General features: G+C 42.8%; 1 protein-coding gene and 1 non-coding gene across 5 annotated transcripts in view; one reads left to right on the top strand and one right to left on the bottom strand.

Annotated features, from left to right (window-relative positions):
• SMG6 (SMG6 nonsense mediated mRNA decay factor) overlaps window positions 1–26,536 on the top strand; it is a 237,989-nt gene that overhangs the window by 23,824 nt on the left and 187,629 nt on the right. For all 4 annotated transcript variants that reach the window (XR_009537678.1, XM_060135024.1, XM_060135026.1 and 1 more), the window contains exon 9: window positions 26,276–26,337. Coding sequence is in view for 3 of the 4 variants with exons in the window: in XM_060135024.1 (XP_059991007.1) it covers window positions 26,276–26,337 (62 nt within the window). In the remaining variant the exon portion in view is untranslated. The remainder of the gene's footprint in view (window positions 1–26,275; window positions 26,338–26,536) is intronic.
• TRNAW-CCA (transfer RNA tryptophan (anticodon CCA)) lies at window positions 7,012–7,084 on the bottom strand. Its single transcript has one exon. It is a non-coding gene; the product is annotated as a tRNA-Trp (tRNA).

Raw genomic sequence — 26,536 nt, forward strand, 5'->3', positions numbered from 1 at the left:
AAAAATGTACATAAAGTTTAAAATGAGAGTCACTTGTGTTCTTTCCTTCAGAGATACCACTATTAACTATTTGATGTAGGTTCTTCCAGACCTTTTTCTAAACATTTATAGGTGTGTATGTATACATACATACCTGCAGACACGTGAAATATATTTTTTAACAAAAATGAGATTATACTATATATACTGATATACAGCTTGCTTTTTTAAAAAAAATTATTTCTTTATTTGGTTGCACTGGGTCTTAATTGCGGCAGGCAGGCTCTTTTAGTTGCGGCTTGCGGTTTCCTTAGTTGCAGAACTCGGGCTCCTTAGTTGGGGCATGTGAACTCTTAGTTGCGGCATGCATGTGGGATCTAGTTCCCTGACCAGGGATTGAACCCGGGCGCCCTGCATTGGGAGTGTGGAGTCTTAACTGCTGTGCCACCAGGGAAGTCCCACAGTTTGCTTTTTTGAATTATCCATTGGACATGCAGTCAGTTCTCCTATAAGGTAACACATGCATTCCTAAAAATCACTGCTATACACAATTGCACAATAAAAACTACAGAGCTTACAGGGAAAATGGAGTTAGGAGCACAACACTCAAAAACTTCCTCAGTGACTTATTAAAAAAAAAAAGATATAAACCTAATAAAGCAGTTGTACAGTTTTATACATGTTCATTGGTTAAGAAGTATGTAGACACTATCTTGAAAAAGACATGAGGTTTGCTTGTAGAAGTGGGCTTTGGAAGGATTGCTGCTTGTGAGTTATTATGAAGTGATGGAAGGAGGGTTTTTTGAAATTGGACCGGCAGGTATAACACCAGATGGGGATAGGCGTGGCTCAGAATGTAAGTTTACATGGTGAACTGCAGTAGCTGGTGGATGTTTGGGGTGTGTGTGTGTGTGTGTGTGTGTGTGTGTGTGTGTGTGTGTTTTGTGTGTTCCTGTGCAACTCGGTTCAGCTGGGTGGAGTTTTCTGTGTTTACCTGTTGTTTTTCCTGAACAAAAGAAAAATTGGTGTTAGGTTCAAATTGTTCCCTAATATGTTGATCATGATGGAACAGATAGACATTTTCAAAACAAACTTGTAGCAGAACTGACTGTGTTTCCACTTGTCTAAGAGTGTCTTTTCTTAGTAGTGTGGCTGCATGATGTTTCATTATAAAGGTGTGTGCCATTTATTTATCTGTGTAATTAAATGTGTGTTGTGCTTTACTTGCGTGTTCATTTCAGTTGTCCTTTTTGAGTGATTAGCCTTGATAGGAGTTGCTCCTTTGACAACTCCTGGAGAGTTTCTAGCACAAACTGCTAAAATTCAGATCCATGAATAAGAAACAGAAAATTTGGCTTCGGGTGGTTGTTAGTCATGATAGTAATCTCCAAACTGGTTTGCCCTGTCTCTGCCAGGCGTGAGCTTTTGCTCTCTCTCTGAGTGGCTGCAGGAGGTTAGCTTGTGGGTTGCTGGTTTTCAGCCTTGAGATGTGGTTTGGGTTGAACATGCAACCTGGGGAGGGACTGCCAGCCTCAGCTGTAAGTGGCATCCTCTGAAACTATTGAGCCCCGCATTTAACTCTCTCTGTCAGCTAGGCCACTCAAATTCAGTGTCGACAGGGTTCCAAGCATTCTTTATTTAGTGGATGTGCCTCAACTCCCTTTGGAAATCAGAAAAGGGTACTGCTTAGCAAATGAGTTGTTGCTGAGAGTGAGTTAATCTAAGGATATTAAATTGATGGCTTCAGAAATAATGTTCATACTGAAAGGTGAGAGTCTCTGATGGAACAGCTGAGGATGTTCTCAGACCTGATTGCTCTGTTATCAACATCTTGAATGCAGTGTAACATGTGTCTGTTTGCTGGGGAGGAATGAGCTGTTGATAGATGTTTGTCTCTCAGACTTCTGTGAGTTCTCCTATTGTGGCATGATTTGGCTTACTATTCCCGGCATTTTCCTCAACCCATTGTGATTGTTATATGTACAACATGCGTGGTGCTATGTGTAGAAAATATGTCTTTAGACAAATGAAATGTCATTGTATATTTGGCCAAGCTCTTGCGAAACCTTCCTTCTCTTTGACTCTTCTGAATATGTTTTAGGGTTCAGACTAGACTGGACCTCAGTAGCTACTAATACCTGTTATTGGGTCTTTCCTTATTTGAATCTCTCAGATTATTTCACCCACCAAATGATATTGTTTGCCTTGGTCTTTTTCCTTTTGCTCCTCATCCTTCTGTCACATTCCATTATTTACTTTATTTCTTTGCATAGTATCTTTTTTTCAAGACTTAATCAGATCTGGAATTTAATGCAGTTACCCCGGACTTCTTAGAGCAGAAGGCTGTATTCTGGGTCCAGTGCTTAATCAGACTGAAGTTTGGTTTACCTGTCCCATTGTGCCAGCTTTGTGCTAAGACTGTAAAGATGAGTACAACATTGTTGTTTCCTCGAAGAGCTTAGAGTCGGGACTTCCCTGGCGGCACAGTGGTTAAGAATCTGCCTGCCAATGCAGGGGACATGGGTTCGAGCCCTGGTCCAGAAAGATCCCACATGCTATGGAGCAGCTAAGCCTGTGTGCCACAACTACTGAGTCTGCGCTCTAGAGCCCACGAGCCACAACTGCTGAGCCCGCGTGCCTAGAGCCCATGCTCTGCAATGAGAGAAGCCACCACAATGAGAAGCCTGCACACCACGATGAAGAGCAGCCCCCGCTCACTGCAACTAGAGAAAAGCCTGCGTGCCGCAACGAAGACCCAACACAGCCAAGAATAAATAAATTTAAAAAAAGAAAAGAGTTTAGAGTCTAGTGCATGGGTCAGCAGCCTTTTTTTGTGAAAGGCCAAATAGTAAGTATTTTAGACTTTGCAAGCCATATGGTCTCTGTTATTACTCACCTTTGCTGTTGTGGTGCTGAAGTAGCCATAGACAAAATGTAAATGAGCGAGCATGGCCGTGTTCCAGTAAAACTGTGTTTACAAAGACAGGTGGCAGGCTCGCTTTGGCCTGTGGGCCTACTTTACCAACCTCTGGGTGAATGGAAGGAATGGCTACATAAAGAGAATGTTTCAGTATACAGTTTATTGTTGTTTGCAGTAGTTATGTTCTGTAAAGTCACCATAGACACTGAATTAGTAGGTTCTGAACCATTGCTCCTAAGGGAAATACAAGGTTAGGTTCCTGTGAGCCCCTGGTTACAAGATTTTCATCAGCTGATCAGTACATAACCTTATTTTATGTATGCTTCTATTTAAAGACACCTTATTTAATATATTGTTGATTCATTAGCATTGAAATCATGGCCAGCAGCACTATAACTCATGCCCAAGCCACTTATCTAGCACACATATTTTCTCATTAAGGCACATCACAGCCTTCTCGTGTTTAGGAACACTAGATAGCATTTTAGCACTGCGCTTGGGGGACCATTTTAATCAGTGCACAAAGATGTGGAAAATGTGGCACTAAGTAGGCCCCAGAAAGGACACTAGTTTAAAGTATGAGAGAAATCACCTGTTTGATCTCAGCTGGGAATGTGCTTATGCGGAGACTCAGATTTTTTGCTGCTCTGTACATGTTCACAAATGACTGTGAAAGCACCGTGAGTATTGATTTTGGGGTTGCTAATAAGTTTTAGTGAGTGGGTGAATTCATAAACATGAAATCCACAGATAATGAGGACCAACTGTATCGTGTAAGTGTAATGAGGGAGGTATGTCTTGGGTGCCTTGGAAGCACAGAGAAGGGCACTTGGTCCAATCCTGGTGGAGGCGTGGGTTGTGGTGGCGAAAGGGAGGGTGAATTCAGAAGGCTTCCTGGAAATGTTAACTAGGGAGAGTGAGAAGAGAGTGTTCCAAGTAGGAGGAACAGCCCGAGCAAAGACAGAGGTGGTGTGACACAGCAGAAGCTTTGCAGGGTATCTAAATCTGTGATGAGTTTGGAGGATAACGTGAGAAAGTTGGAGTGGTGGAAGGACTGAACCTTCTGCAGGAACCACTTTCTTGTTTGGTGCTGTGGACGCGTGGGTGTGTGGTGATCTGTAGGCTGGTCCCGTATAATATCCTTCTGGATTCTGGAAATAACATTTTGTTTCTGGAATTTCTCATTGTTTACTTGTCACATCTGCATTGTTAATTCAACAAAAGCAATACTCTTCCATTCATTAAATTTGGTAGGGTGAAAGTGGACTGAATTTTTTGCCCCACAGTTTGCTGATTAAAATTTGAGGACTGCTCTGTTAGATGGTGCTTTAGGCATTCTGAGCTCGAACCTGGAGAAGGTACTAGTGTCTCTTTGTGTCTTGGTGGTTGGAGGAAATTGCTAATGGCTTCAATCAAGAAGGGCAAAGCTCTTTTCATTTTCATATTTTTATCACTTCTAAAAATGCACAAAGCCAACACATGCTTATTGTAAAAAAGCTTGAAAATGCAGATAAATATGTTTTATCACCTAGAGATAGCCACTTTTAAAGGGGACTTCCCTGGTGGTGCAGTGGTGAAGACTCCACGCTCCCAATGCAGGGGGCCTGGGTTCGATCCCTGGTCGGGGAACTAAGATCCCAGTGAGATGCCACAACTAAGTCCATCCACCACAGCTACTGAGCCCACGTGCTCTAGATCCCGTGCGCTTCAACTAGAGAGCCCTCACACTGCAATGAAGACCCAGCACAGCCAAAATAAATAAATAAAACATTTTAGGGTATGCTCTTCCTGCATATTTTTATAGGGCACAGCGTTTAGATTGGAAATGTCGAATGCCCATTATCTTGGGATATCAGAAGAGAAAAATCCATGCCTAATTTTTAACCTAGAATCTGGTTGGGAAAGTGGTATTCTAATATTTATGGTCAACACAGTTATCTGTATCTTGGTCTTTATCAAAGTAGCACAGTTAGAGTGACACCATAATGTCCTGTCTCTTGTGCATAAAGAGAAACTTCTCAAGCCACAACAATAAGGAAGAGTGAGTTCAAGAAACGTTAGACATCTAATAGGACTGATTATTGTTGTTTTGTTTGTTAAGAAAGGTTAGACATCTAATAGGACTGATTATTGTTGTTTTGTTTTTTATAAATTTATTTTTGGCTGTGGTGGGTCTTCACTGCTGCGTGCGGGCTTTCCGTAGTTGTGGCAAGTGGGGGCTACTCTTCGTGGCAGTGTGCGGGCTTCTCAGTGCGGTGGCTTCTCTTGTTGTGGAGCTCGGGCTGTAGGCATGCGGGCTTCAGTAGTTGTGGCATGCGAGCTTCAGTAGTTGTGGCTCATGGGCTCCAGAGTGCAGGCTCGGTAGTTGTGGTGCACGGGTTTAGTTGCTCCATGGCATGTGAGATCTTCCCGGACCAGGGCTTGAACCCATGTCCCCTGCATTAGCAGGTGGATTCCTAACCACTGTGCCACCAGGGAAGCCCCCTGATTATTGTTTTTGAAAGATTGAGTCTGATAGGATCCATTTCATGAGGCAGCATCTTGAGCTAGTAATAAATTGGGGGCATGAGGGATTAATGTGAGGCCCCCTGGGCATAGGAAGTTTGTGACCTTGTTTGGAAAGCTGGATTCTTGTTGGAGAAATTTCTAGGCAGTTATGTTAGGGTTGGTTTCTAGGAAGGTGGGAATAGAGATTGACAGATCTAGTAGAGGAGTGATTGCCTTTTTAAATATTTTAATTAAAGAAATGTATTTTTTTTAATGTTTTATTTATCTTATTTTATTTATTTATTTTCGGCTGCGTTGGGTTTCCGTTGCCGCACGCGCGCCCGCTCTAGTTGCCTCGAGCGGGGGCTACTCCTCGTTGCGGTGCACGGGCTTCTCACCAAAGAAGCAAAGGTGGCTTCTTTGCTGCAGAGCACAGGCTCTAGGTGCATGGGCTTCAGTAGTTATGGCACGCGTACTCAGTAGTTGTGGCTCATGGGCTTCAGAGCACAGGCTCAGCAATTGTGGTGCGTGGGCCTAGTTACTCTGTAGCATGCAGGATCCTCCTGGACCAGGGCTTGAACCCATGTCCCCTGCCTTGGCAGGCAGACTCCCAACCACTGAGCCACCAGGGAAGCCCAAGAAATATTTTTGAATGGGGTAGTATAGTATATGTGTGTTTATATGTAATATAAATTGTATATATAAGACAGATATATGATTGTCTATTAGTGGCATATCATACACACTGTTATTCACCTTTGCTTTTTTTTATATTACTATTGGACTTGGGAGTTGGGAGATCCTTCCATGAGTGATTGCCTGCAAGTCCATTATATTTCTTTAGGGTTTGGAAGCTTGTTAGCTTTCATTAATTTTGTCCAGCATTCTGTATGTCAGAGGCAGGATAGTGCAGGAGTTAACAGCTTGGGTTTTGGGAAGTCCTAAGTTCAAGTCCTGGTTTTATCAGTTACTAGCTGTGAGACTTTGGGCATGTTCCTTAATCTGCCTGCGCTTTGGTTTCCTCATTTGTAAGGTGGTGATAGCTATAGACTAAATGAGATAATACATGTAAAGAGCAATGAGTGGCATATCGTAACTTCTCATACAGTGGTGGTGGTTGTTACTGACATATTTTTGTTACGGTGTTCTTTTAAGCTATTAGGCTTGATTTTGCAATTTTCGCTTTCTAACCAAAGTGAACAATGAGGCTTGATGATTCACAAACTGACAACCCACTGTCTAAATGCAGACTGTTCACTTGATTTGAAGAGTTTTATTTAATTATGAAAAATTTCAAACACACACAAGAAAATAGCGTAATGAACCCCCATACCTGTCATCCACATTTGTTTCAGCTTTTCCCCTTCACCCCCTGCTGAAGTATTTTAAAGCAAACCCTAGATCACTGCATCCCTACATATTTCACTTCTCTACATGCCTTTTATTTTCTAATTAAAAAAATATATATATATTTATTTGGCTGCACTGGGTCTTAGTTGTGGTATGCAGGATCTTCGTTGCTGAGTGTGGGATCTTTTAGTTGCTGCATGTGGGATCCTTAGTTGCGGCACGTGGGATCTTTAGTTGCAGCACACAGGCTCTTAGTTGCGGCATACGGGATCTAGTTCCCTGACCAGGGATTGAACCTGGGACCCCTGCTTTGGGAGCGTGGAGTCTTAACCACTGGACCACCAGGGAAGTCCCCCCTACATGCCTTTAAAAAAATAATGAACGTTTTCTTACGTACCGCAGGGCCATTGCCATGCCTTTCCTTGGTGTCATTCAGTATCTGATCTATGACTTCATTTCCCAGATTATCTAACAAATGTCTTCTTAGAGTTGGTTTGTTCAAATCAAGATCTATATATTATTGTTTGATTGTTTTTTCCTAAGTCTCTTTTAATCAAGACCGGTTCTGCCTTCCCTTTTAAAAATATTCTTTATGTCACTAGCTTGTTAAAGAAGCAGGTCAAAAAAAAAAAAAAGAAGAAGCAGGTCAATTGTCCTGTGGAATTTCCACATTCTGGATTTGCCTCTCTTTCCTTGTGGTATCATTTAACCTGTTCCTCTCTCCCCATATAACTGTAAATGAGAGTTAAACACATGGTTAGATACTTTCAGCATTTTTGGTAAGAGTACTTCATTGGTGGGGCTGTGTGCCTCATTTTTTATTGCGTTAGGAGGTGTCAGATGAGCTCACTAACCAGAGTTCAAGTGGTACAAATAGTGGATTTTTGTTTGTTTTATTTTAAAATTACAGTCAGTTGCCAGCTAATTCTCAAAAGAAATCAAGATCTGGCAACAATTTGCCAGAGCTGAGTAGTACCTACCCCCTTTTAGTTTGCCACTAGCCCCTTTACCTCTCCTACGCTTGCTTAGATGTGGCTTACTTATATCACGCACCTTGCCTCTGTAGGCATTTGATTTTGTGATCCATGCTTTAAAAGTGCCACCGAAGTAAGTTATTACAATCCAGGTTTTTAAGAGGCATTTAAGTTGTTTCTCAGAGATTCAGTTTAAGATTGACAAGAGCACCCAAACGGGCCTGACTTCGGGCACAGGGAAACGTCTTAATCATTGGGCCATAGGTGTTTTGCTGGGATTCACGTGACGTTGTCATTGGTGTTGACCCAGAAATCAGTGAGCAGTATGTCCTGCTACCTGGCTGGGTTACTCTGTCTGCTGTCCAGTAGTGAGCCTAAGGAATCTGAAGGTATCACTTCTGTTTCTTAATGAAATTTGTACCTGTGGGAATTGAGGCCTACCTACAGAGCTCTGGGATAGAGCTCTTTCCTCAGCATCCTGTTGCAGCCAACTTGGTGAAAAGTGAGAAGTTATACTGCATAAGCGTGTGAACTGAAAAGCTTCAGGCTGTGTTTTAGTAAAGTCTGAATGGCACCCACCAAACCAGTTGGTTAGAATAAGCTTTTCTGGTCTCATGTAGTTTTCCTTGTCCCCAGGCTTTTTAATAGTTATGTGAAATCTCTGGCAGAGTGAGAACCTTATTTGCCAAGGTTTGGTAATCATCTGCCTGGATTTTGTGTGCTGCCCCTGCCTGAATCTCTTGTGTCCATGTTTCCATGGTGGTTTTTCCTTCGAGGATGATGATTTTCTTTCCGACTCTGATACATGGCTCTACAAGGCTGGATGGTATATGAGTGCATTTTTTTTCTTGCCGTTAATCAAAAGTCCAGCAAAGTAAACATGGGCCAAAAAAGGAGCACAGCTTCACTGTGGGAAATCCAGGTCAGGTGGCCTGTCGCAGAGAGCTTTCACATGCTCAACGTATTATATTTGCTTGAAGGCTTTTTTTAACAGTGTGGTATGCAGGTGGTATTTTCTTCAGACCCATCCTCTGTCTTGCTTTTCAGTGCCCCTTGCATAGTTTGTGCACTCCAGCTGCTGCTGCCACCACCGTGCAGAAGAAAGCTGTGATGTGTGGGTGATACACATCTAATGCCTCCACCTTCCCCTCACCCCCCTGCCCCCACCCATGAACATAACTATAGATGAGAGCATGGTTTTAGAAGGCCTGCTTCCTTAGGCAGGACGCCTTGCCTTGTATTAGAGTGAGTTCCAGTTCCTAGAGTTGTATCACGATCCTTCAGGTTGGCGCTTCCAGAGCTCGTGCCACCGTGAAGCTCAAAATAGCTTGTGGCCTGATTTCCTCTGGATAGCCTAAGCATGGACTTCATTTACAAGGATAGAGAAGAATTGAGTCTCTCTGCTAATAGGTAAATGTTTTGTCCATGATAACTCAGTTGTTGCATTGCCCCATAATTATATCATCAAAGCAGAGAAAGTTAGCTTAATTTTTTGGCCTCATGAATACAGAGATTTTATATCTGTAAGGTGGGTACCATGTATTTTTTCGGGGTTGCTGTGGGCATTTTATTAACTTCATGTCACTGATGTGGCCCTTTACTTTTGTAAAGTAGCTTACAGTATGTACCCCGTGTCATTCTCCTCCACCCTGGCAACTCTTTGAAAGTATTCTTCTGTCAACTGAGATTTGGCGGCATGTGATGACAGGAGTTCATAAGAGCCTCTTTTTCTACAGGAAGAGGCTACAGATTGGCTTTCTTTTTCTCAGGCCATAAGAAACAGCTTGGTGAGATTACTTTCAAAGAAGGTCACAACTGGGACTGGGTTTTTTCCGATATTGATCCTATGAGTTTGCTGTGAGGAACAGCCTCTAACAGACAAGGTCTGGGGCCACCTGCCTGGATCACTGCTGGACTCTCGGGCTGATGTCTGTCTTTGTCTCTTTGTGGTTAGCAGTGAGTGGAAGTTTCTCAAAGTACATTGGCCCTAACTACAAACCCTTAACGCCCCATATGACCTCGGTCACCAAACCACTTCAGGGCTTTATTTTTATCCTAGCAGTTTTGTTTCAAGATGTGAGGTTGGTTTCTTTCCTCTAGCAGAGCAGAGTTCTCTGGGGGGAAGAAACAGAGTGCCAGGGTGCAGTTGAGGCTGGTTAGACACCAAAACCACACTCTTCGTCTTTCTGGGCTTGAGACCTGATATAAGCAATGGTGCAAACACCAGCTTCCACACGGTGAAGAAACCTCGTCAGATACTCGCTTCATTTATTTTTTTGTGTTTGTTTTATTTACGTTTTTAGACAACTAAAATGTGGAGGAAGAGGAGATGTACCTTCCCGTTCTGCTTCAGCCAGAAATCTAATTCTAAGAATGAATACTTTCTTAAAATCCAGTATTTCCCAGCTTAAGGTTTTTCATCTTCCGCAAGAGTGTTGATGAGAACTCTCGCAACTCACCAGGTCTCAGGAAACCGGATTACCAACATATCCTGTTCGCGTGCATGTGTGTATTCTGTGTTACCCACAGGCCACTTTCCACCCCACGTGACCTTTAGTTACCATCCGGAAAGTCAGGACCCAGATACCAGTCAGATTTTCCAGGCTTTGGTTTGGTTTAGACATTTTAGAAAATGTTAAGAGTAGTAATTCTAAAGAGACTTTTTGAGTGGCACGCATAGTGAATAGGAAGTTATATACCCTCAAGGGAGGGGGAAAGGCTGCCCCCGTGCTCTTTTCAGTAACATGTTTGAAATCGAACATTCACAAGAAAACTTGCTACTGAAATGCACAGGGGAGGAGAGGAGAGAACTGTTTAATCGATTAGAAGTCAAATACATGCCTCAGTTCTTAGGTTTTAAGACTAAATTCTGAAGCTCTTGTTGCATTCTTTAAAATTGTAGTGTTCATTATTGGAGTTGTTTATAACACACGGCATCGGATTTTATTTTAGTCAGCATCTCTCAATATAAGTGGACTTTAATGAGTCAGGTAGTGAGTGCTCTGAACAGGGGTAGATACAAGACTGCCAGTGGCCTGCAAGCTAAGAAGCGTTTATTACCTTCCTATGTGAGGAGTTTTTTAAAAAGAAGAAGAGCGTGTGACAGGGAGACATACGTGGCCTGTAAGGCCTAAACTATTTACTGCCAGACCCTTTACAGAAAAAGTTGGCCCACCACTGCTCCAGAAGATGGGCGGGTGAAGGCAATTAACCCGGAGGTCCTTTAGGACCTTGATTGTTAATGAGGGTGTTATTGCCTTTTGGGGGCACAGTTCATTTTTCTGGCCTGTCACCATAGGATGTTTAGCGTTCCTGGCCCCATCCACTAGATGCCAGTAGTTGGCCCCCATGATTTTCCAAGGACTCCCTGGGAGGGGTGGAACTGTTTTGGTTGAGAACCTACTGAGATTAAAAAAACACCTTGTTAAGGTTTCTTCCTTCATTTCCTCTCAGTCAGGGAAACAGACCTAGAATTTGGCCCTTCATGGCATAAGGATCAACCACAGTGAGAGAGAATTCCAGTCACTGGGGGAATAGGGAGAATTTTCAGTGTAGAATAAAAAGGTTGTAAGGAGGCCATTTAATGAGTATGTCTGTTGGTTGTTCACCCTTCAAGACTTGTTCAGGTTGATTTATGATTTATGAAAGGTTTGTTTTGATGTTGGCCATGCTTTGGAAAGCATGTTCCTCTCTATGTGAGAGGAAGAGTGGCCATCTTTGGCCTTAATGTCCAGATGATTTTGAGATCTGTGGGAATCCGTATGGTGTACTTGAGAGACTTGTTCAAAGCCAATGTAAAGACGTAGTTTTGGCATCTCCTGAATAACCTGATATCCAGACTTAAGCCAGAACTCTGGGGTTAGAGAATTTTCCAGCCTGGGAGAGTCGACTGAGAAAAGTCCTCCTTTGGCTCCTTACCAAGTTAGACAAGGGAGCAATCAGCTGCTGAGTTCCAGCCAACTGGAATGTATGTGCGGGTGTACTATAAATCGTCCCTTAGGATCCAGCTCCTAGTCCATGAAGAGCCTTCCACATAAGAATGAGACCCTTACACTGGATCCATGTTCAGTCTGCAGCTGCTATAGGAGGGGACAGAGTAGTGAGGCGATGTTACTAGTAGTGAGTGGGAGCAGCCCACTTTATATATAACATATTGTCTGTTGTGTGGGCTAAGAGACTGCACTGACCTTTTTGTTTTCCCCATGTTACCTTTCTCACCAATTTCCTATGTTTTTTTAAGTTTCTGACCATACTCGTGGGGAGACGTATCTGTAGTTCTGTTATTTGCAATCCCTGTCTACTCTTTAGGGTCCCGGGATTTCATCTGTCTACTCTGTTTTCACTGTCTTGGGTGTGATGTTTGGGCTAAGGTAGAGATTATGAAATAGTTGTCTTCTTGGCTGTGATCTTACCCCAGTCGGTAGACCCTTTGTTTGGCTCCAGGGGGAAACTCAGGTTAACTCAGGTTAAAACTCAGGCTTCCTCCTGGAAGCCTTTCACTTTGCTCGTGAATATTTAATATTGAAGTTACTGCTCAGTTTTATTTTCTGAGTATTAATATATAGACTCCCTAGACCAGAAGGAACTTAAAATGCTATCGAGATGCTTTCTGATGCTCAGTTCCCTGTAAAATGTATTTATCACACATTTTTATTATTAAGAGCTTCAGTGATTTTTCCAGTTGTCTATCTTCTGTCTGCCGATTCAAAACTTATTGAGCGTCTGCTCTGGGAATCACTAGGCATCTCTCCTCCTTTTGCTCTTTCCATGTCATTCATTCCTAGAACATGTACCTAGGTGACATGTTGGTCCGTGGTAGTATTGCTTTGACTGAATTGTACTTTGGTGTAAGGTCATCAGCCTATATTAAGACAAATAATAAAAGAGGCCTAGGGAATCACTGCTATTTGCATTACTTGGTATCTTCTTTGTGGAAACCCACGGGAGAAATTTTTGCTTTTAGTATCAGAGATAGTTGTACTGTGTGAGGGTTTTTTTTGTGTTTTTTTTAACCTCATGCACATTTACGAGTTTGTTATTCAGAATAATTCTCTATTTTAATTGTTCCAGAGGTTAGAGCTGAACTCGTAACTGGCTTTAATAAGTGTCAGGGATTTCTGGCATGCATTTTGTATCGTGTCCTTACTGCTCCTGACCTCTGATCGTTTTCTTGTTGGCTCCACTTTCTTTTTTGTATTCTGTCTTGCAGTACGGTATATACCTTTATATGTGGACTTAAATAATTGGTTTCACAGTTTTATATGGACATTTTTCTCTTTTCTCTTACTTATCCAGTTGTGAAACCTCTTTCTCAGGTCAGCTAGTCATCTCTGAGGGGATCAGGGTTTTTCCTGTCCCCATTCAGGTCATTTCCATAAATATTTAGTGAGTAGCTTTGTATGCTGGTCATTATTCTAGGCACTGCACCTAGAAAGGTAAATGATATTGGTCCTTTCTTCAAAGATACAGTGTAGTAAGAAAAATGGATACGTAAGTAAATACTTGTAATGAAATGTTACATGTTATAATAGAAATATGTATACTGTATAGGGGTAATACAGAGTAGAAAGAAATTAACTCATGATAAACAGGGAAAGCTACCTAGAAAGGTGATCTGTCCTTAATTTTGAAAGATGAAACAAGTTCTTTAGGGAGATGTGGGTAGCAGACTTTTCTGGCAGAAGGAATAGCATGGATTAAAAACGTGGTGTGGTTAGAAACTGAGTGGTTGCTTCTGAGATTCCTAGCCAGGAGTCTGTCATTAGAACATCTTAGGCCACGGTACAGATGTCCACACCAATGCTGTCTAATCAGTCAGCTGGAACTGAAGATTCATCACAAAGTGGATACTTCTGGGCTTTTGATTTGGCCCAAGCTTAGAAGTGAATCCTTCAAATAGTTCTTCTTTGCTTTATTTTATGCATTAGCAAAGGTTGAGTCATCCTACAGTCATGCCTTCCATCATTCTGGGAAGCTTTCTGAGCCAAGCCTAGCTTGGCTTGGGAATAAGTTATGCACTGTGTTGTAACTGTTGGCAATAAGTCCTGTTCTTGCTCTTCACACGCACAGTAGGACTGCAACTACTGAAGCATATGGAAAAGAGGAGTTGGAATAATACCTCTGTGGATTTGCATTTTTCTGGGGTGTTTCTTGGTAAAGATACAAAAGTCTTATTATATCTAATGAGATTTTGAGCTGACTTGTGCCACAAATCTCTGAGATGCTAGCCCCTAATTTGTAAAGCAAACTATTTGTAAGTCAGTTGACATTCTCTTTGAGGAATTTCTTTGGCATATTTTCTTTTAGACTTCCGGACAGATCTGTAAAACAGTATGGCTTTTAAAATACTTTGAAGTGATACATATCAAAAGGTTGGATAAGACACTAGTAGATGCCCTTGGTGCCCCCCTGAGAAGCTGTCCCTTGTGGCTGATGCAGACTTGGAGTCAGATCTTCTGGGTCATATTCCTAAATTTCTTTTTATTTCTGCCAACACATTTCTCAGTCTCTTTCCTTGTTTCTGCATCTGTAAAATAGGATCTAACGTACACCATCAGTAGATCTGGCATTTAACACCAGCATAGCTTTCTGCACCTAGGTGGAGCCACAGCCTTTTAGCACAGTCACCTTCATTTTTTACCACCTCAGAGTTAGAACCTTGAGAGGGTTAGGACATATAGGACAAAGGATACTGGCATGAAATAAAGGCTTTTTGTGGAACAGCAGCAAAGGTTGTGGTAATTTGAAGAAAACTTTATTACAGTATAATATACATGCAGGAAAGTGCATGTGTCAAAGCCATACAGGTTGATCAGTTGTCACAAACTAAGCAAACTGTGTAACCCAGTGTAATTGGTTTTTATTTATTTGTTTGTTTGCTTGTTCGTTTGTTTTTGGTTGTGTTGGGTCTTCATTGCCGCACGTGGGCTTTCTCTAGTTGCGGCGAGCGGGGGCTACGCTTCATTGCCGTGTGCGGACTTCTCATCGCAGTGGCTTCTCTGGCTGCGGAGCACGTGCTCAAGGTGCGCGGGCTTCAGTAGTTGCGGCACGTGGGTTCAGTAGTTGTGGCTCGGGGGCTCTAGAGCACAGGCTCAGTAGTTGTGGCGCACGGGCTTAGTTGCTCCATGGCGTATGGGATCTTCCCGGACCAGGGATCAAACCCGTGTCCCCTGCATTGGCAGGTGGATTCTTAACCACTGCACCACCAGGGAAGTCCCGGCGTAATTGGTGTTTGACTCGTCATTTTCGTGCTTCTCTTTCAACTCTAAACTCACATTTTCCCTATACATTTCATAGTAACAGTGGAAGGGATAAAGCACTGTAAATAAGTTAGGAAGAAGTTAATGTTCATGATTTACCTGCTTTCTGGTGTGCCTAAGATTGATTGATTTTCATTGTTGAGAGAAGATAAGGAAAATGAAGAGGAGAATTGGATCAAATACAAGGAATTTGAAGGTGTTTGCCATGCCTTTTCAACTAGATATTTTGAGTCTGGGAACCAGCACAAAAAGGATATGACTGACAGAAAACTAGATGGAAGCGGGCCTTCCTCCAGTCACGGTGAAACTGAGTCTCTCACCAAAAGTGCTGTGGTTTTTGGCCTTAATGTTGAACTCTGGCTGTTGGGGGGAAAGTGACATCATGGCCAGCCTGCTCCTTGGCGATGCTTGGGTCCAGCTGGGATGTGGGATCCTGCAAGTTCTGTGTTGCATGTTTATAGCCTTGTCTTTGGTGTCCAGGTAAATGCCAGGCTGCGTCAGCTCATTTTGTCATCTGTGTGTAACCCATTTTTATTCCAACCATTTTCTTCCCTTTCTACTGCTAGCTGCCAGTGAGGTAGAGGTGCCTCTGTTGATAAAGAACAGATACAGAAGTTCACATCCAAACCTGAATAACCATTTTTAACTTGAAACACTTTTCCTAGGAGTTGATGCTCCAGAATCCTTCCCTTATTTGGTGCCTTGCTTAAATCTGAAGCTCACATGAGGTTGTCAGAGCGCCCTGTAATGCTGGTTATTTGCCTTTTGGTGCCCACAGTAGAGTGGTTTGTGAAACCTTCTTTGTGACCACATCTTTCTTAAACTGAAGCTTCGTTCTTTTCTGGGTTCTTAGATTAGTTCTTACTCCTCCCTTTCCTGAGATATTCAGGGGTGTTCCTGTATTGTGGTAGGTGGGTAGGCAGGAGGGTATGTTTTCTGATATTTTTTCTGGACCATGCGCAGTCCCTTGATGATAGTGTGTAAATGCACAAACATTCTTTGATTCTTGAAGAACTCCTTATTAAACAGGCGGGTTGTGAATTTATCTAGAAAAATATTAGGGTTTTTATTTTACTAGTTTTATTACTGGTATTTTACTGCTATGGAGAACAAGCTTTTATTCACTTTTCCCACTTTTCCTTTTTCTCTCTTCTGGCTGGCATTATCCTAGAGTGCAGTTGTTAAGTGCTTCCACCGACTTTCATGGTATGATCTGGACTGGAAGTGTCTACTTCCCTTAATCTGCAAGAGTTCTCGGTTGGTTTGGCCTAGTGGTCTTTCAGTGAATGATAGCTGGAGCCATTGGTAGGTTTTTGCTTGGGGTTGCTTTAGCTTTTGGCCTTTATAAACATCCTCAGTGTGATTCTTGGTTCTGCCAAAAAAGTTGCCCCTTTTAAAGGTGGAAGATTAAGAGCTCAGACTCTGGAACCAGACTCGGGCTGGTCACTTAACCTCTCTGTGCTCAGTTTTCTCATCTGTAACATAGAAATAATAGTAGTACTTACTTCACAGGATTGTTGTGAGGTTAAATGGGCTAATAGTCATAAAGTGCTTAGAAATGTGCCTTACACAGAGAAGGTGCTGGAGAAGTTTTGACTGTTACTAAGGTGGTTGAGTATGACACACTTGTTTTGCTCAGCTGGGAAACCTTGAGCTCTCGGTGTCTGAGTTGTGTCTTTGTAGGTTGGGGTACTTTTAACTCCTAAAGCACAGAGCCAGCTCTGTAAATTCAACCTGTCCTTAGTCGGGAGCTGCCCCCAAGCTTCTGAAAGGTGCAGTCCAGTAGTTAAAATCAGGTGTGAGGCCACACTTCCACACTATGTGGATTATACATCTGGGCAGAAGAGTAGAATAGGTTCTTCCAATTCTTTGCTCCCATTGGCTGAGCCTTATTTGTGGTTCAGGATGTGTCTTTTGCTCCGATCACATGGCAAAGCCAGAAATTATAAAAGTATGGGTATTATAATCTTTGGGGCAAACTCATATCCATCCATCTCTTCAATCAGCTGTCCCTCACTATTGATAATTCCTGTGTCCTGGTATATAGAAACGAATCATTCACTGAAGGACATCAGCCTAGAGCTGTGCTGACCGGTGTGGTAGCCACTAGCTATATGGGGCTATTTAATTAAAATGAAATAAAATTAAAAGTTCAGTTCCTCAGTCACCGTAGCCACCTTTCAAACACTCATTACTCACCTGTGGCTGATGGCTACTGTATTGGTCAGTGAAGATAAGGAACATTTCCATCATCATGGAAAAATTTTACGGACAGAGCTCATATAAAGACAGACGTGTGTATATAATAAAGATGTACCATGATACCCAGTATCACAGAGGCATGTGAAATAGTCTCTGAGTCTGGAGGATAAGGTGTCAAGCTCAGCCTGGAGGTAAGAGGGTTGGGAGGAGGGTCTTAAGCAAGGAAAAGAAGGGCTTTATTAGATATAAAAAGGAGTGCATGAGAAGGCATTAGATGGAGATTGGCCATAGCAGCAGGAAGAACATGGTGAATTTAGGGCATCACAAATAATTGTTTGTTGCTGAAGGGTGGGCTGTATCAGCAAGAGTGGAGGCAGGAGGAGCAGCCAGAGACCAGGCTAGAAAGGCTGTTTGTTCAAGTATTTATCGGTTACCCTCTAGGAGTCTCTGGCTGTGGTGAATGAAATCCACAAAGTCCTTGCTGTCATGGCGTGTGTGTAAAAATTGGTGATAAGTGCTATAAAAACAGTGTAAATTAGAGCAGTCGTTCTCAAACTTTGGTACAGTACTATCATCTGGGAAGCTTTTAAAAATCATGATGCCCAGGTTTCACCTCCACGCCAATTAAATCAGAATATCTGGACATAGAAGTCAGGCGTCTGTATTTTTTAAAGATTCAGAGGTAATTCCCACGAATCGTAAAGGTTGGGAACCACTGGGCTAGAGAGAAAATATCGCCCCCCCACGCCCCCTGCCCCACGCCCCCTGAGTGGGAATGTGCTTAGCATATTCAAGTATCAGGAAGCCGCAGGAGTGGAGAATGATTATTACACGGGACTCTTGTAGGCCATTGTAAGGACTTTGTCTTGTATTCTGGTGTTAGCTGTGGTCTCTTCTTGTCCAGTCTCTTGAGCTGGAATGTAGCAGATGGAGCTGCTGTTACTCAGGATCAAAATCCTTAAATCTCGATAGTACTCTGTTTTCTCTTCTTTTCTTTTTTTAAAATGTTATTTATTTATTTTTGTCTGCGTTGGGTCTTCATTGCTGCGCGTGGGCTTTCTCTAGTTGCGGCGAGCGGGGGCTACTCCTCGTTGTGGTGCGCAGGCTTCTCATATTGCAGTGGCTTCTCTTGTTGCAGAGCACAGGCTGTAGGTACACGGGCTTCAGTAGTTGCAGCACGTGGGAGGGCTCAGTAGTTGTGGCTCATGGAGCACAGGCTCAGTAGTTGTGGTGCACGGGCATGTGGGATCTTCCCGGACCAGGGCTTGAACCTGTGTCCCCTGCATTGGCAGGCAGATTCTTAACCACTGCGCCACCGGGGAAGCCCAGTACTCTCTTTTCCTTTGAGTACTTTTGGGTTTTGCCAAATTATCCTCCAGAAAGAGAAATATTTAAATTCTCATAAATAGTGGTGAGTGTGCTATTTCCCTTCAGCATTAGTATTAGTACTGTACTGTTTTTCTTGTGAGTTTTTTCTGTGTATTACCTGGATAATCTATCTTACTACTATCAAATCTATATATTTTATTTATTTATTTTTTTAAATGTATTTTTGGCTGCATTGGGTCTTTGTTGCTACACACGGGCTTTCTCTAGTTGGAGCGAGCGGGGGCTACTCTTTGTTGCAGTGCATGGGCTTCTCATTGCAGTGGCTTCTCTTGTTGCGGAGCACAGGCTCTAGGCGCGTGGGCTTCAGTAGTTGTGGCTCGTGGGCTCTAGAGTGCAGGCCCAGTAGTTGTGGTGCACGGGCTTAGTTGCTCCGCGGCATGTGGGATCTTCCCGGACCAGGGCTCAAACCTGTGTCTCCTGCATTGGCAGGCGGATTCTTAACCCCTGTGCCACCAGGGAAGCCCCTCACATCTATATATTTTAATAGATTCTTCAACAGTCACTTACTGAATATGTATTAAGTACCAGACACTATGCTAGGCTGTTTAAAAATATTATTGAAAGGAAATAAGGTAAGAATATCCAAATTATTTCTGAAAATGAAATCAGTGTTTCACTTAGTTTGCGTAAGACTTCTGTGTGATTCTAAAGACTTCTGCTTGGTTCTGGGCCACTGCTGGTCTCTGTAAATTGAGTTACTTAGAACTAGAACTATTGGGAGTTAGGGACAAGGGATCATGATTGATTGAGCGTGAAATGATGGTTTTCTTTGTCTTCCCTCTTTTCTCTGTCTCTATTGCCAATGGATGATTGCAGCAGCTTCTTAACTGGTCTCCTGGCCTGTAAACATTTTACTCCGCACTCCCTCCACCCAACCAGGAAAAAAAAAACAAAAACTAAAATTTCTAAACAGTTGTCAGAATGTCCTTTTAAAAATGGAGGTTTGCTCATGTCACTTCCCTGCTCAAAACCCTTCAGTGGCTTTGATTAAGATCAGACTCTTTAACAAGGACATGTACAACTTGGCCCAGCCTATTTCTTTAGCCTCCCTCTTGCAGAATCACTCACCTGGCCATGCCAGTCTACAACGTTCTACTCTTGGGACCATCACACATGCTGTCCCCTATGCTTATGAAACATAGGCATGACTCTTTACCTCTTTTCCTCTGAGATCTCTGATGCTCCTGCTGTGGAAATACACAGCATCCCATCCTTCGCCAATCATGGTACTTTATAATTGTGTCAACCACAGAGGAGGCATTATCTCTGCCTTGTTCATAGTTCATGCACAGTGTCATGTCCCTAGAAGATGGCAAGTAAGTTTTTGTTGAATGAGTACATGAATGGGTGGACACAGTGTGAAAAGGACCTCACCATCATCAGTGCTCTGTTGATCCATTCATTTAAAAGAGGGTTTGAGCCTGTGTATGTGCCTTTGGAAGACTATTTTCTGGTGCCCAACTCTTCACCAAGTGGGAGCTTCAGCCCTGTCCTCTTCTCTCCCACTTTGTGCAGTTGCAAAGGTGTCCCATCTCCCCCATTTTTTGGGTGGATGGGCATGAGAGTTCCCAGGCTCTGAGAGAGATGAGTCAGAAAGAAGAGTCATTCAGAAAGTAACTCAGTCAGAGTAACAGTGTCGCCCTTTGGCTGAACTTTCTCTCTTTCTCTGTATACCTTGAGATGCTAAGCTGGTGGCACTTCTGAGCTGTAGATTGTCAGACCACACAGCACAGGTTGAATTTACTTTCCCTTGAAAAGTCCTGGGGCCCTCTGACCTAAGTGAAATATTGATTGGGCTTGGGTGTGTTGTGTTTCCACCCCATAGTGGCTTCCAAGGTGGAAACCTTGAGAGCCCCATTTATATTTCTCTGTAGCCTTTGGGGTGTTTGAGTTCAGCAGTCTTTTGGCATTTGGTGTATTTTGTGATAACATAGAATAGGATGGTGTTTGCCCAGAAGCTGGTAAGAAAGATTAGATTTAGTTAGAACTGTTCATTTGTGGGCTTTTAGAATTGGAAGGAACACTGTGGATTGGTGATTCCCCTGAGGTGATAGGTGGGAGGGTAGGTGTCAGAACATCCAGAGAGGCGGGGCTTGCTATTAAACAGCCTGTGAGATTCATTGCTGTTTCCAGTATGTGTGTGGTAGCCCGGAAGTGTTGTGCAGGTACAAACATTTTTTTGAGACCCCAGTGTTATAGATGAGATTAAGGATCAGCATCCTTTTTCTGTAAAGGGCCAGATAGTATTTTAGGCTTTTGGGCACGAAAGCAGCTACAGCTGCTCAGCTCTGCCTTTGTAGGGGGAAAGCAGCCACAGACAATATGAAACAAACAAGTGTGGCTGTGTTTCAATAGAACTCTATTTGTGGACCCTGACATTTAAATTTCATATACTTTTCATGCGTCATGAAAAATTCTTTCGATTTTTTTCAACTGTTAAAAAATATAAGAGCCATTCTTAGCTCATGGGCCACACTAAAAAACCCTTCGGCCATAATTTGCTGACGCGTGATCTAGCCCAGGGATTCCCAGATCTAGCTGTCTTTCAGAATTACCTGGAGACCTTTTAAAGATGCTGATTCGCAGTCCCCTTCTCCCCTCCCTGAGGATTCTGATTCTGAAGGACTGGGGCATCTATATTTTTTACAGACGCTCTTCTTGTGATGCATACACACTCAGGGTTATAGAATCACCGATATTGATCTCACCCTGCCTTCTTGTTTTATAGTTGAAGAAACAGCCTTAGAAAGTGGACATGATTTGTCGATAGTTATATAGAAAATAAATGGCATAACCAAAATTTGAACCCAGGTCTTGAACCCAGATCAGTGGTCTTTGTTCATATTATTCCGTACTACTCCCTCCCCCACAGTAAACAAAGGAGCGATAAATACAGAATAGTCACAAATTCGTGGTTCTTTCTTTTCTTTAGACCTAGTGCCAGTTTTCCTCCTGAGAGCCAGCCCGGTACTCTAAGCTCAGCTGTCCCTCTGCTTGCTGGCTGGGTTTTCCGGAGCTGACTGGTGATTTGACATTTAGCCCAATTTCCCTCCAGTTTGCTGGCTTTAAGTAGGAGAGATAATGAAGTAATAGCAAGTAAATTGCTTTAATGTAAGACTTTGTTGAGGCAGCACTAAGCTGCAGTGTGAGAGTGAGAGCTGTTGTTTCAAGGGGTGCATTGGTTTTAAGAGGCACGTTTTACACTTGAATTCACATGGCTCAGATCCAGCCATCTAAGTAGGACAGCTCTGCATGGAACTTGGGCTTAATTAGAGCTAATTGAGCTGTCGTCCTGCCCAGAACAGTTCAGGGGTGAAGAAACTGAAGGTGAAGAGTAATCACCGTACCTGCTCTACCGCAGCCTCAGTGTGGCTCTTTGGGATTCGAAGATGGATTTTTGTGATTTGCTTTGTCTCCCTACAAGGCATTTGAGTCTTGCTACTTGACTTGCCTGTGCATTTTTATTTATCTATATCCTGGAAAGAGGAATACTGAAAGTTCTAATGAGCAGTTTTTATTCCTGCTATATGAGGATTATACTGCTGACTTAACCGGAAGGCTTCCATGTTTTGTGTGCCGGGCCCTCCTTCCTCACTTTCCCTATCATCTCCTTAGATCTCCCTGCCACAGACTTTTCCTGGCTGAGGGATAGTGACAGTAAGGGAAGCACAGTCCCTCCTGGCACCTTCATAGTCAGAAGGCCTTGTCTTAGGTTTTGGAACATAAATGGGGAGTTGGCACGTTGGTGTGTTATTTATCTTTTATTCTTGGGCTACAAGTTCTTTGGCTCTGGGGACCCTGTCTTGTTGGTCTGCTCTTGATTGTGCCTGTCCGGGGAGCACAGGGATGAAGGTGGGCAGCTTCACCTCTGTGCTCACATTCTTTTCCACCTGTGATCTCAGTGCTTTAGGGAGATAACTGGGCTTTGATGGCAGGCTCTGAAAGTCCTGGACATTTTCTAACAGGTACCATTGAAATTTGGTCTTCACCTATGTTGTCTCATATCTAAGGGGATAGAGCCCCCTTTTAAAACACAACAAAGTTTTTTTTTTTTTTTTTTTTAGTACTTGGTATATAAAAGTAGAGACATCCCAGATGAATAAATTAGAGAATGATAGTTTGTTCCCCAAAACGCTTTAAAGACGCATGCCGGAAGTCCTCTTAATACTGAGGAATTCCTCTTAATTCCTCCTACCGTCCTTAAAATGCTTCACTTTTCAGAAATTCAGTTTTCCACACAACTTTTTAGAAGCAGGAACAACTATTAAGAATTAAAATTGGGCATATTTCAGAATCCTCTCCTCTGGTGATGTCTTGCTGCCTCTGAGGAGCTGCTTTCTCTTTCCTTGCTACACAGTCCATAAAGCACTTAGGCAGTTCTGAGTAGTAATAACCGGGGCTTGCATAAGACATTTATTCCTCAAAATGCTTTAATTTGTATGACTTCGTTTTATCCTTTCAGCTCTGAGTTAGGTACCGTCAGTGGTAGAAATTCCGTTTTACAGTTGAGGAACAACCCAAACCATTTTACTCATAACCCCATAGTTAATGGAAGGACAGACTTTGTTGTGAGTGTCCAGAGACCTACCCATGCAACTATTGCCATTAGTGTCTCTTTGGGTCCTTGCTTTTAGATGGTACAAAAGGCCCAAGAGTCCCTTGTGAGTCGGCTATGGACTTAAACCAGAGAGCCAGGAGCCCTTTAATAATTCTAACACTGTCTCTTAGGGCTACACCCAAGAAGCATTTTTAGTTTCTGGTGAACAGTATGTAATTGCACGAGGACGATCTGGAGACAGATAGTCTCACCATATGCGGAAAAACAGTTCTTTCTCTACCTGAGTGAGACCATCTGAGTGTATTGTTGAGAATCAAAAAGCTCCAAACATGGAGCCAATCCATGGTGATGTGTTGGAGAGGGAGGAAGCTCAGGCTAAGACCTTCCTTTTGTGGACTTGGTACAATCCATGGTGATGTGTTGGAGAGGGAGGAAGCTCAGGCTAAGACCTTCCTTTTGTGGACTTGGTACAATCCATGGTGATGTGTTGGAGAGGGAGGAAGCTCAGGCTAAGACCTTCCTTTTGTGGGCTTGGTATCAGTTAGGTTTTCCAAAAGCTCTGCCTCAGCACTTGCTAACTTCGTGTTATTAATTTACGATAGTGCTTAGTCCCATTTTGATCAATGTGTAACAAATCTACTTCCTCAGTATAACATGCTTTACCTCTCTCTAGAATGTATCTACATTTTAGCTCCTTTCCTACTCAAAATGTTGGTGACAGATAAAGAGAAACTATATTTAGGGTAACAGGTACTTTCAGACTAAAAATAAAGCAGTGGTTCTCATTAACCAAGGTCAGAGAGAATGTGTGTATAGTTTGACAAAGTTTGCTAAGATTCCCTTCACTATCACTAGTTGAAAAACAATGCACTGAAATCCACTGTCTACTAGATATAGTTAAAATATGATAATGGCAGGTGTGAAGTCAGGTAATTAAGTAGCCTTCATCTACTACCCTGAGAGAAGGATCTTTGGGAAGTATAGCTAGAACGCCAGCATTAAAAAACGCCAGCATTAAAAAACCTCACGGTGCACTCCTTTTGTTCCAGGAGGCATTGTGAGCTACACACTGTTTCCTACCTAATGGGTAGGGAAAACTTAAAGGTAAAACTGAACTGCTCTTTTTAGTTGCTCTTCCCCCCTCATTGGCCCTTCATGAATAAGCTCACCTGTTCTCTTCCTGAGATAGATGGCAGTTTAAGGGGAGGAGAACTGTTTTGGAATCGGAGACCTGGGTTCAAGTTCTGTCATCCACTGGTTTAAGTTGCTTGAATTTCTGAGCTGTCTTGCGGCTTGGGGGATAGTAATTGGCTTGAACGAGATGGGTTAATATCGTTCTGTTTCTACCAAAGTATCCTGTATGTATAAATAGAACCAGTTATGGATGAGTTAACCAGTTTATGATTGGCAGCTGGAAAAAGGGACAGTTGAGTTAAAACAAGAATAGAGAGAGAATATATATTTTTACCTTTTTATTTTGAAATAATTTTATACCCATAGAAAAGTTGCAAGAATAATACAGGGAACTCTTGTATATCCTTCACCTGGATTCTCCAGTTGTTAACATTTTACCCCTCACTCTACCATTCATTGGGAGAGAATGTTCAGCTGACACTTGAGTGTTTACAGATGCCGAGTATGTGCTTTTAGTTGCCTTATCTCATGCACCAGTCCCTTAATGTATGGGTACTGTTATCTCCACTGCGTAGAAAGAAAAACTTTGGGAGGTTAGATCAGTTGCCTGAGACCCCACAGCAGGTAAGTGGCAGAGGTTTGAGGGGTAAGTTTTTCACCACCTTCCTTTGCATTCTAGCCCAGGCCTTGCCACTAACAGTGGCGGAGCCCTCGGCCATTTATTTTGTGGCAGGTCCTCATCTTTCCCTTCTGTTCATGGAACCCAGTGTCCCCTGCCCTGACTCACCTCACTGTAGAGACAGGTTACATTCCATGAAGTATCCTTTTTAACTACAGAAATCAGAGTTTTGTCTGGTATTGCTGATTAAGTGTAATTTGTTGAAGCAAATATAAAGACTGAAGATTGTTTGCAGTTTGTGGTTGAAGTCATCGGGGAGGCGAGAATGCCCTCCTTTCCTCACACCCAGCTTCCTTGTGAAATTGGTGGAACTGCCACAATTTGACTGGTTTTCTGTTTTGCAAGGGTATAAACCAGAAGAGTATTTTCCTCTTGGGCAGAGCATCCAGGATGCTGGACTGTTCCTTGCCCTAACCACCACCTTGAGATCAAAATCCTTTATCCGTCTTCCCTGTCAGGCTACAGGGCCCTGAGCATATTGCTTCCAGGAGACCAGGGAAGATGACAGGGTTTGGTCTTTAGATTATTTCCACTTTCTTTGGAGTTGAATTTTTTTTCCCTGCCTTGTTTTGCTTAGAGGAATGTATCCCCTAAATTTTGATAGAAGTAGATTTTCTAGAACCTTGAACTGAGATTGAAAACTCGGTAGCTCATGGCTGTGTGAGCCAGATGTGGCTGGCAAACGTGTGCTTTTGGCTTGCCTAATGTTTAAATTTTTTTCTTTAGTAGCCAACATTTAAAAGCCAGAGGATTTCACATAACCCCAGCTTTCAGTTTTTCTTTCAAATAAAAGAAAAAAAAAAAAAAAGGAAAGGTTTGAACTTTTATTTTCAAAGCTGGAGAAGTACAATTTGATAAGCTAGTTAGTGGTGGGATTACCTTACCCTTGGTTACCAAAGAAGAGTTCTGTTTTTTGGGTAGGTAGAAAAACAACTCGTAAGAAGGAGAAGGGACTTATCCAAGATCATCATCATCCCAGTCCTGTACTTGTCAGTGTTCATTTCCGTCGTTATGGGGACAGAGTGACTTCTAGATGGCAGAGGGTGACAGCCATCTACCCAGCTTAGTTGGAATTCAGTGCTTCGCTCCCTGCACACAGACACTACTGCCAGCAGGGGGTGCTGTCCGTTCACCGAGCCTGCTGTCATCTTGGCTCAGCTGAGCAGCAGCTGTTGGGCATGGGCCCTGGGTCTGTGTGAGAGTTTGGGCATGTTCATTTGGTTCCCATCCCTAGTGCCCACCCCTTAGACCCTGGCCAGGTTATTGTGTCACTGGGGACTCTGTTCAGTAACAGGAAACTGGGGAAAGTTTAATTGTTTTCTCCTCTCTTTTTTTCCCATGCAGCTGAACAAAAGGTTCATCCTCAGTTTTCTCCATGCCCATGGGAAGCTGTTTACCCGGATTGGGTAAGTGTGCAGGATGTTTATTTTATTTTCCTACATTACAAGTCATTTTGGAATTTAATATTGTTAGCAACTAGACTGTGTTTGTAACTGAGGGCACAGGGTGTGAATTCTTAGGGGCCTCCACCTTCTCTCCTCTTCCCTTCACTCATTCTCCTACTGTGCTCATGAAGTTTGGGAAATATTACTCTCCATCCCTCTG

Source organism: Lagenorhynchus albirostris, chromosome 20 (genome assembly GCF_949774975.1).
Source record: "Lagenorhynchus albirostris chromosome 20, mLagAlb1.1, whole genome shotgun sequence".
In the NCBI taxonomy this organism is placed as follows: Eukaryota; Metazoa; Chordata; class Mammalia; order Artiodactyla; family Delphinidae; genus Lagenorhynchus; species Lagenorhynchus albirostris.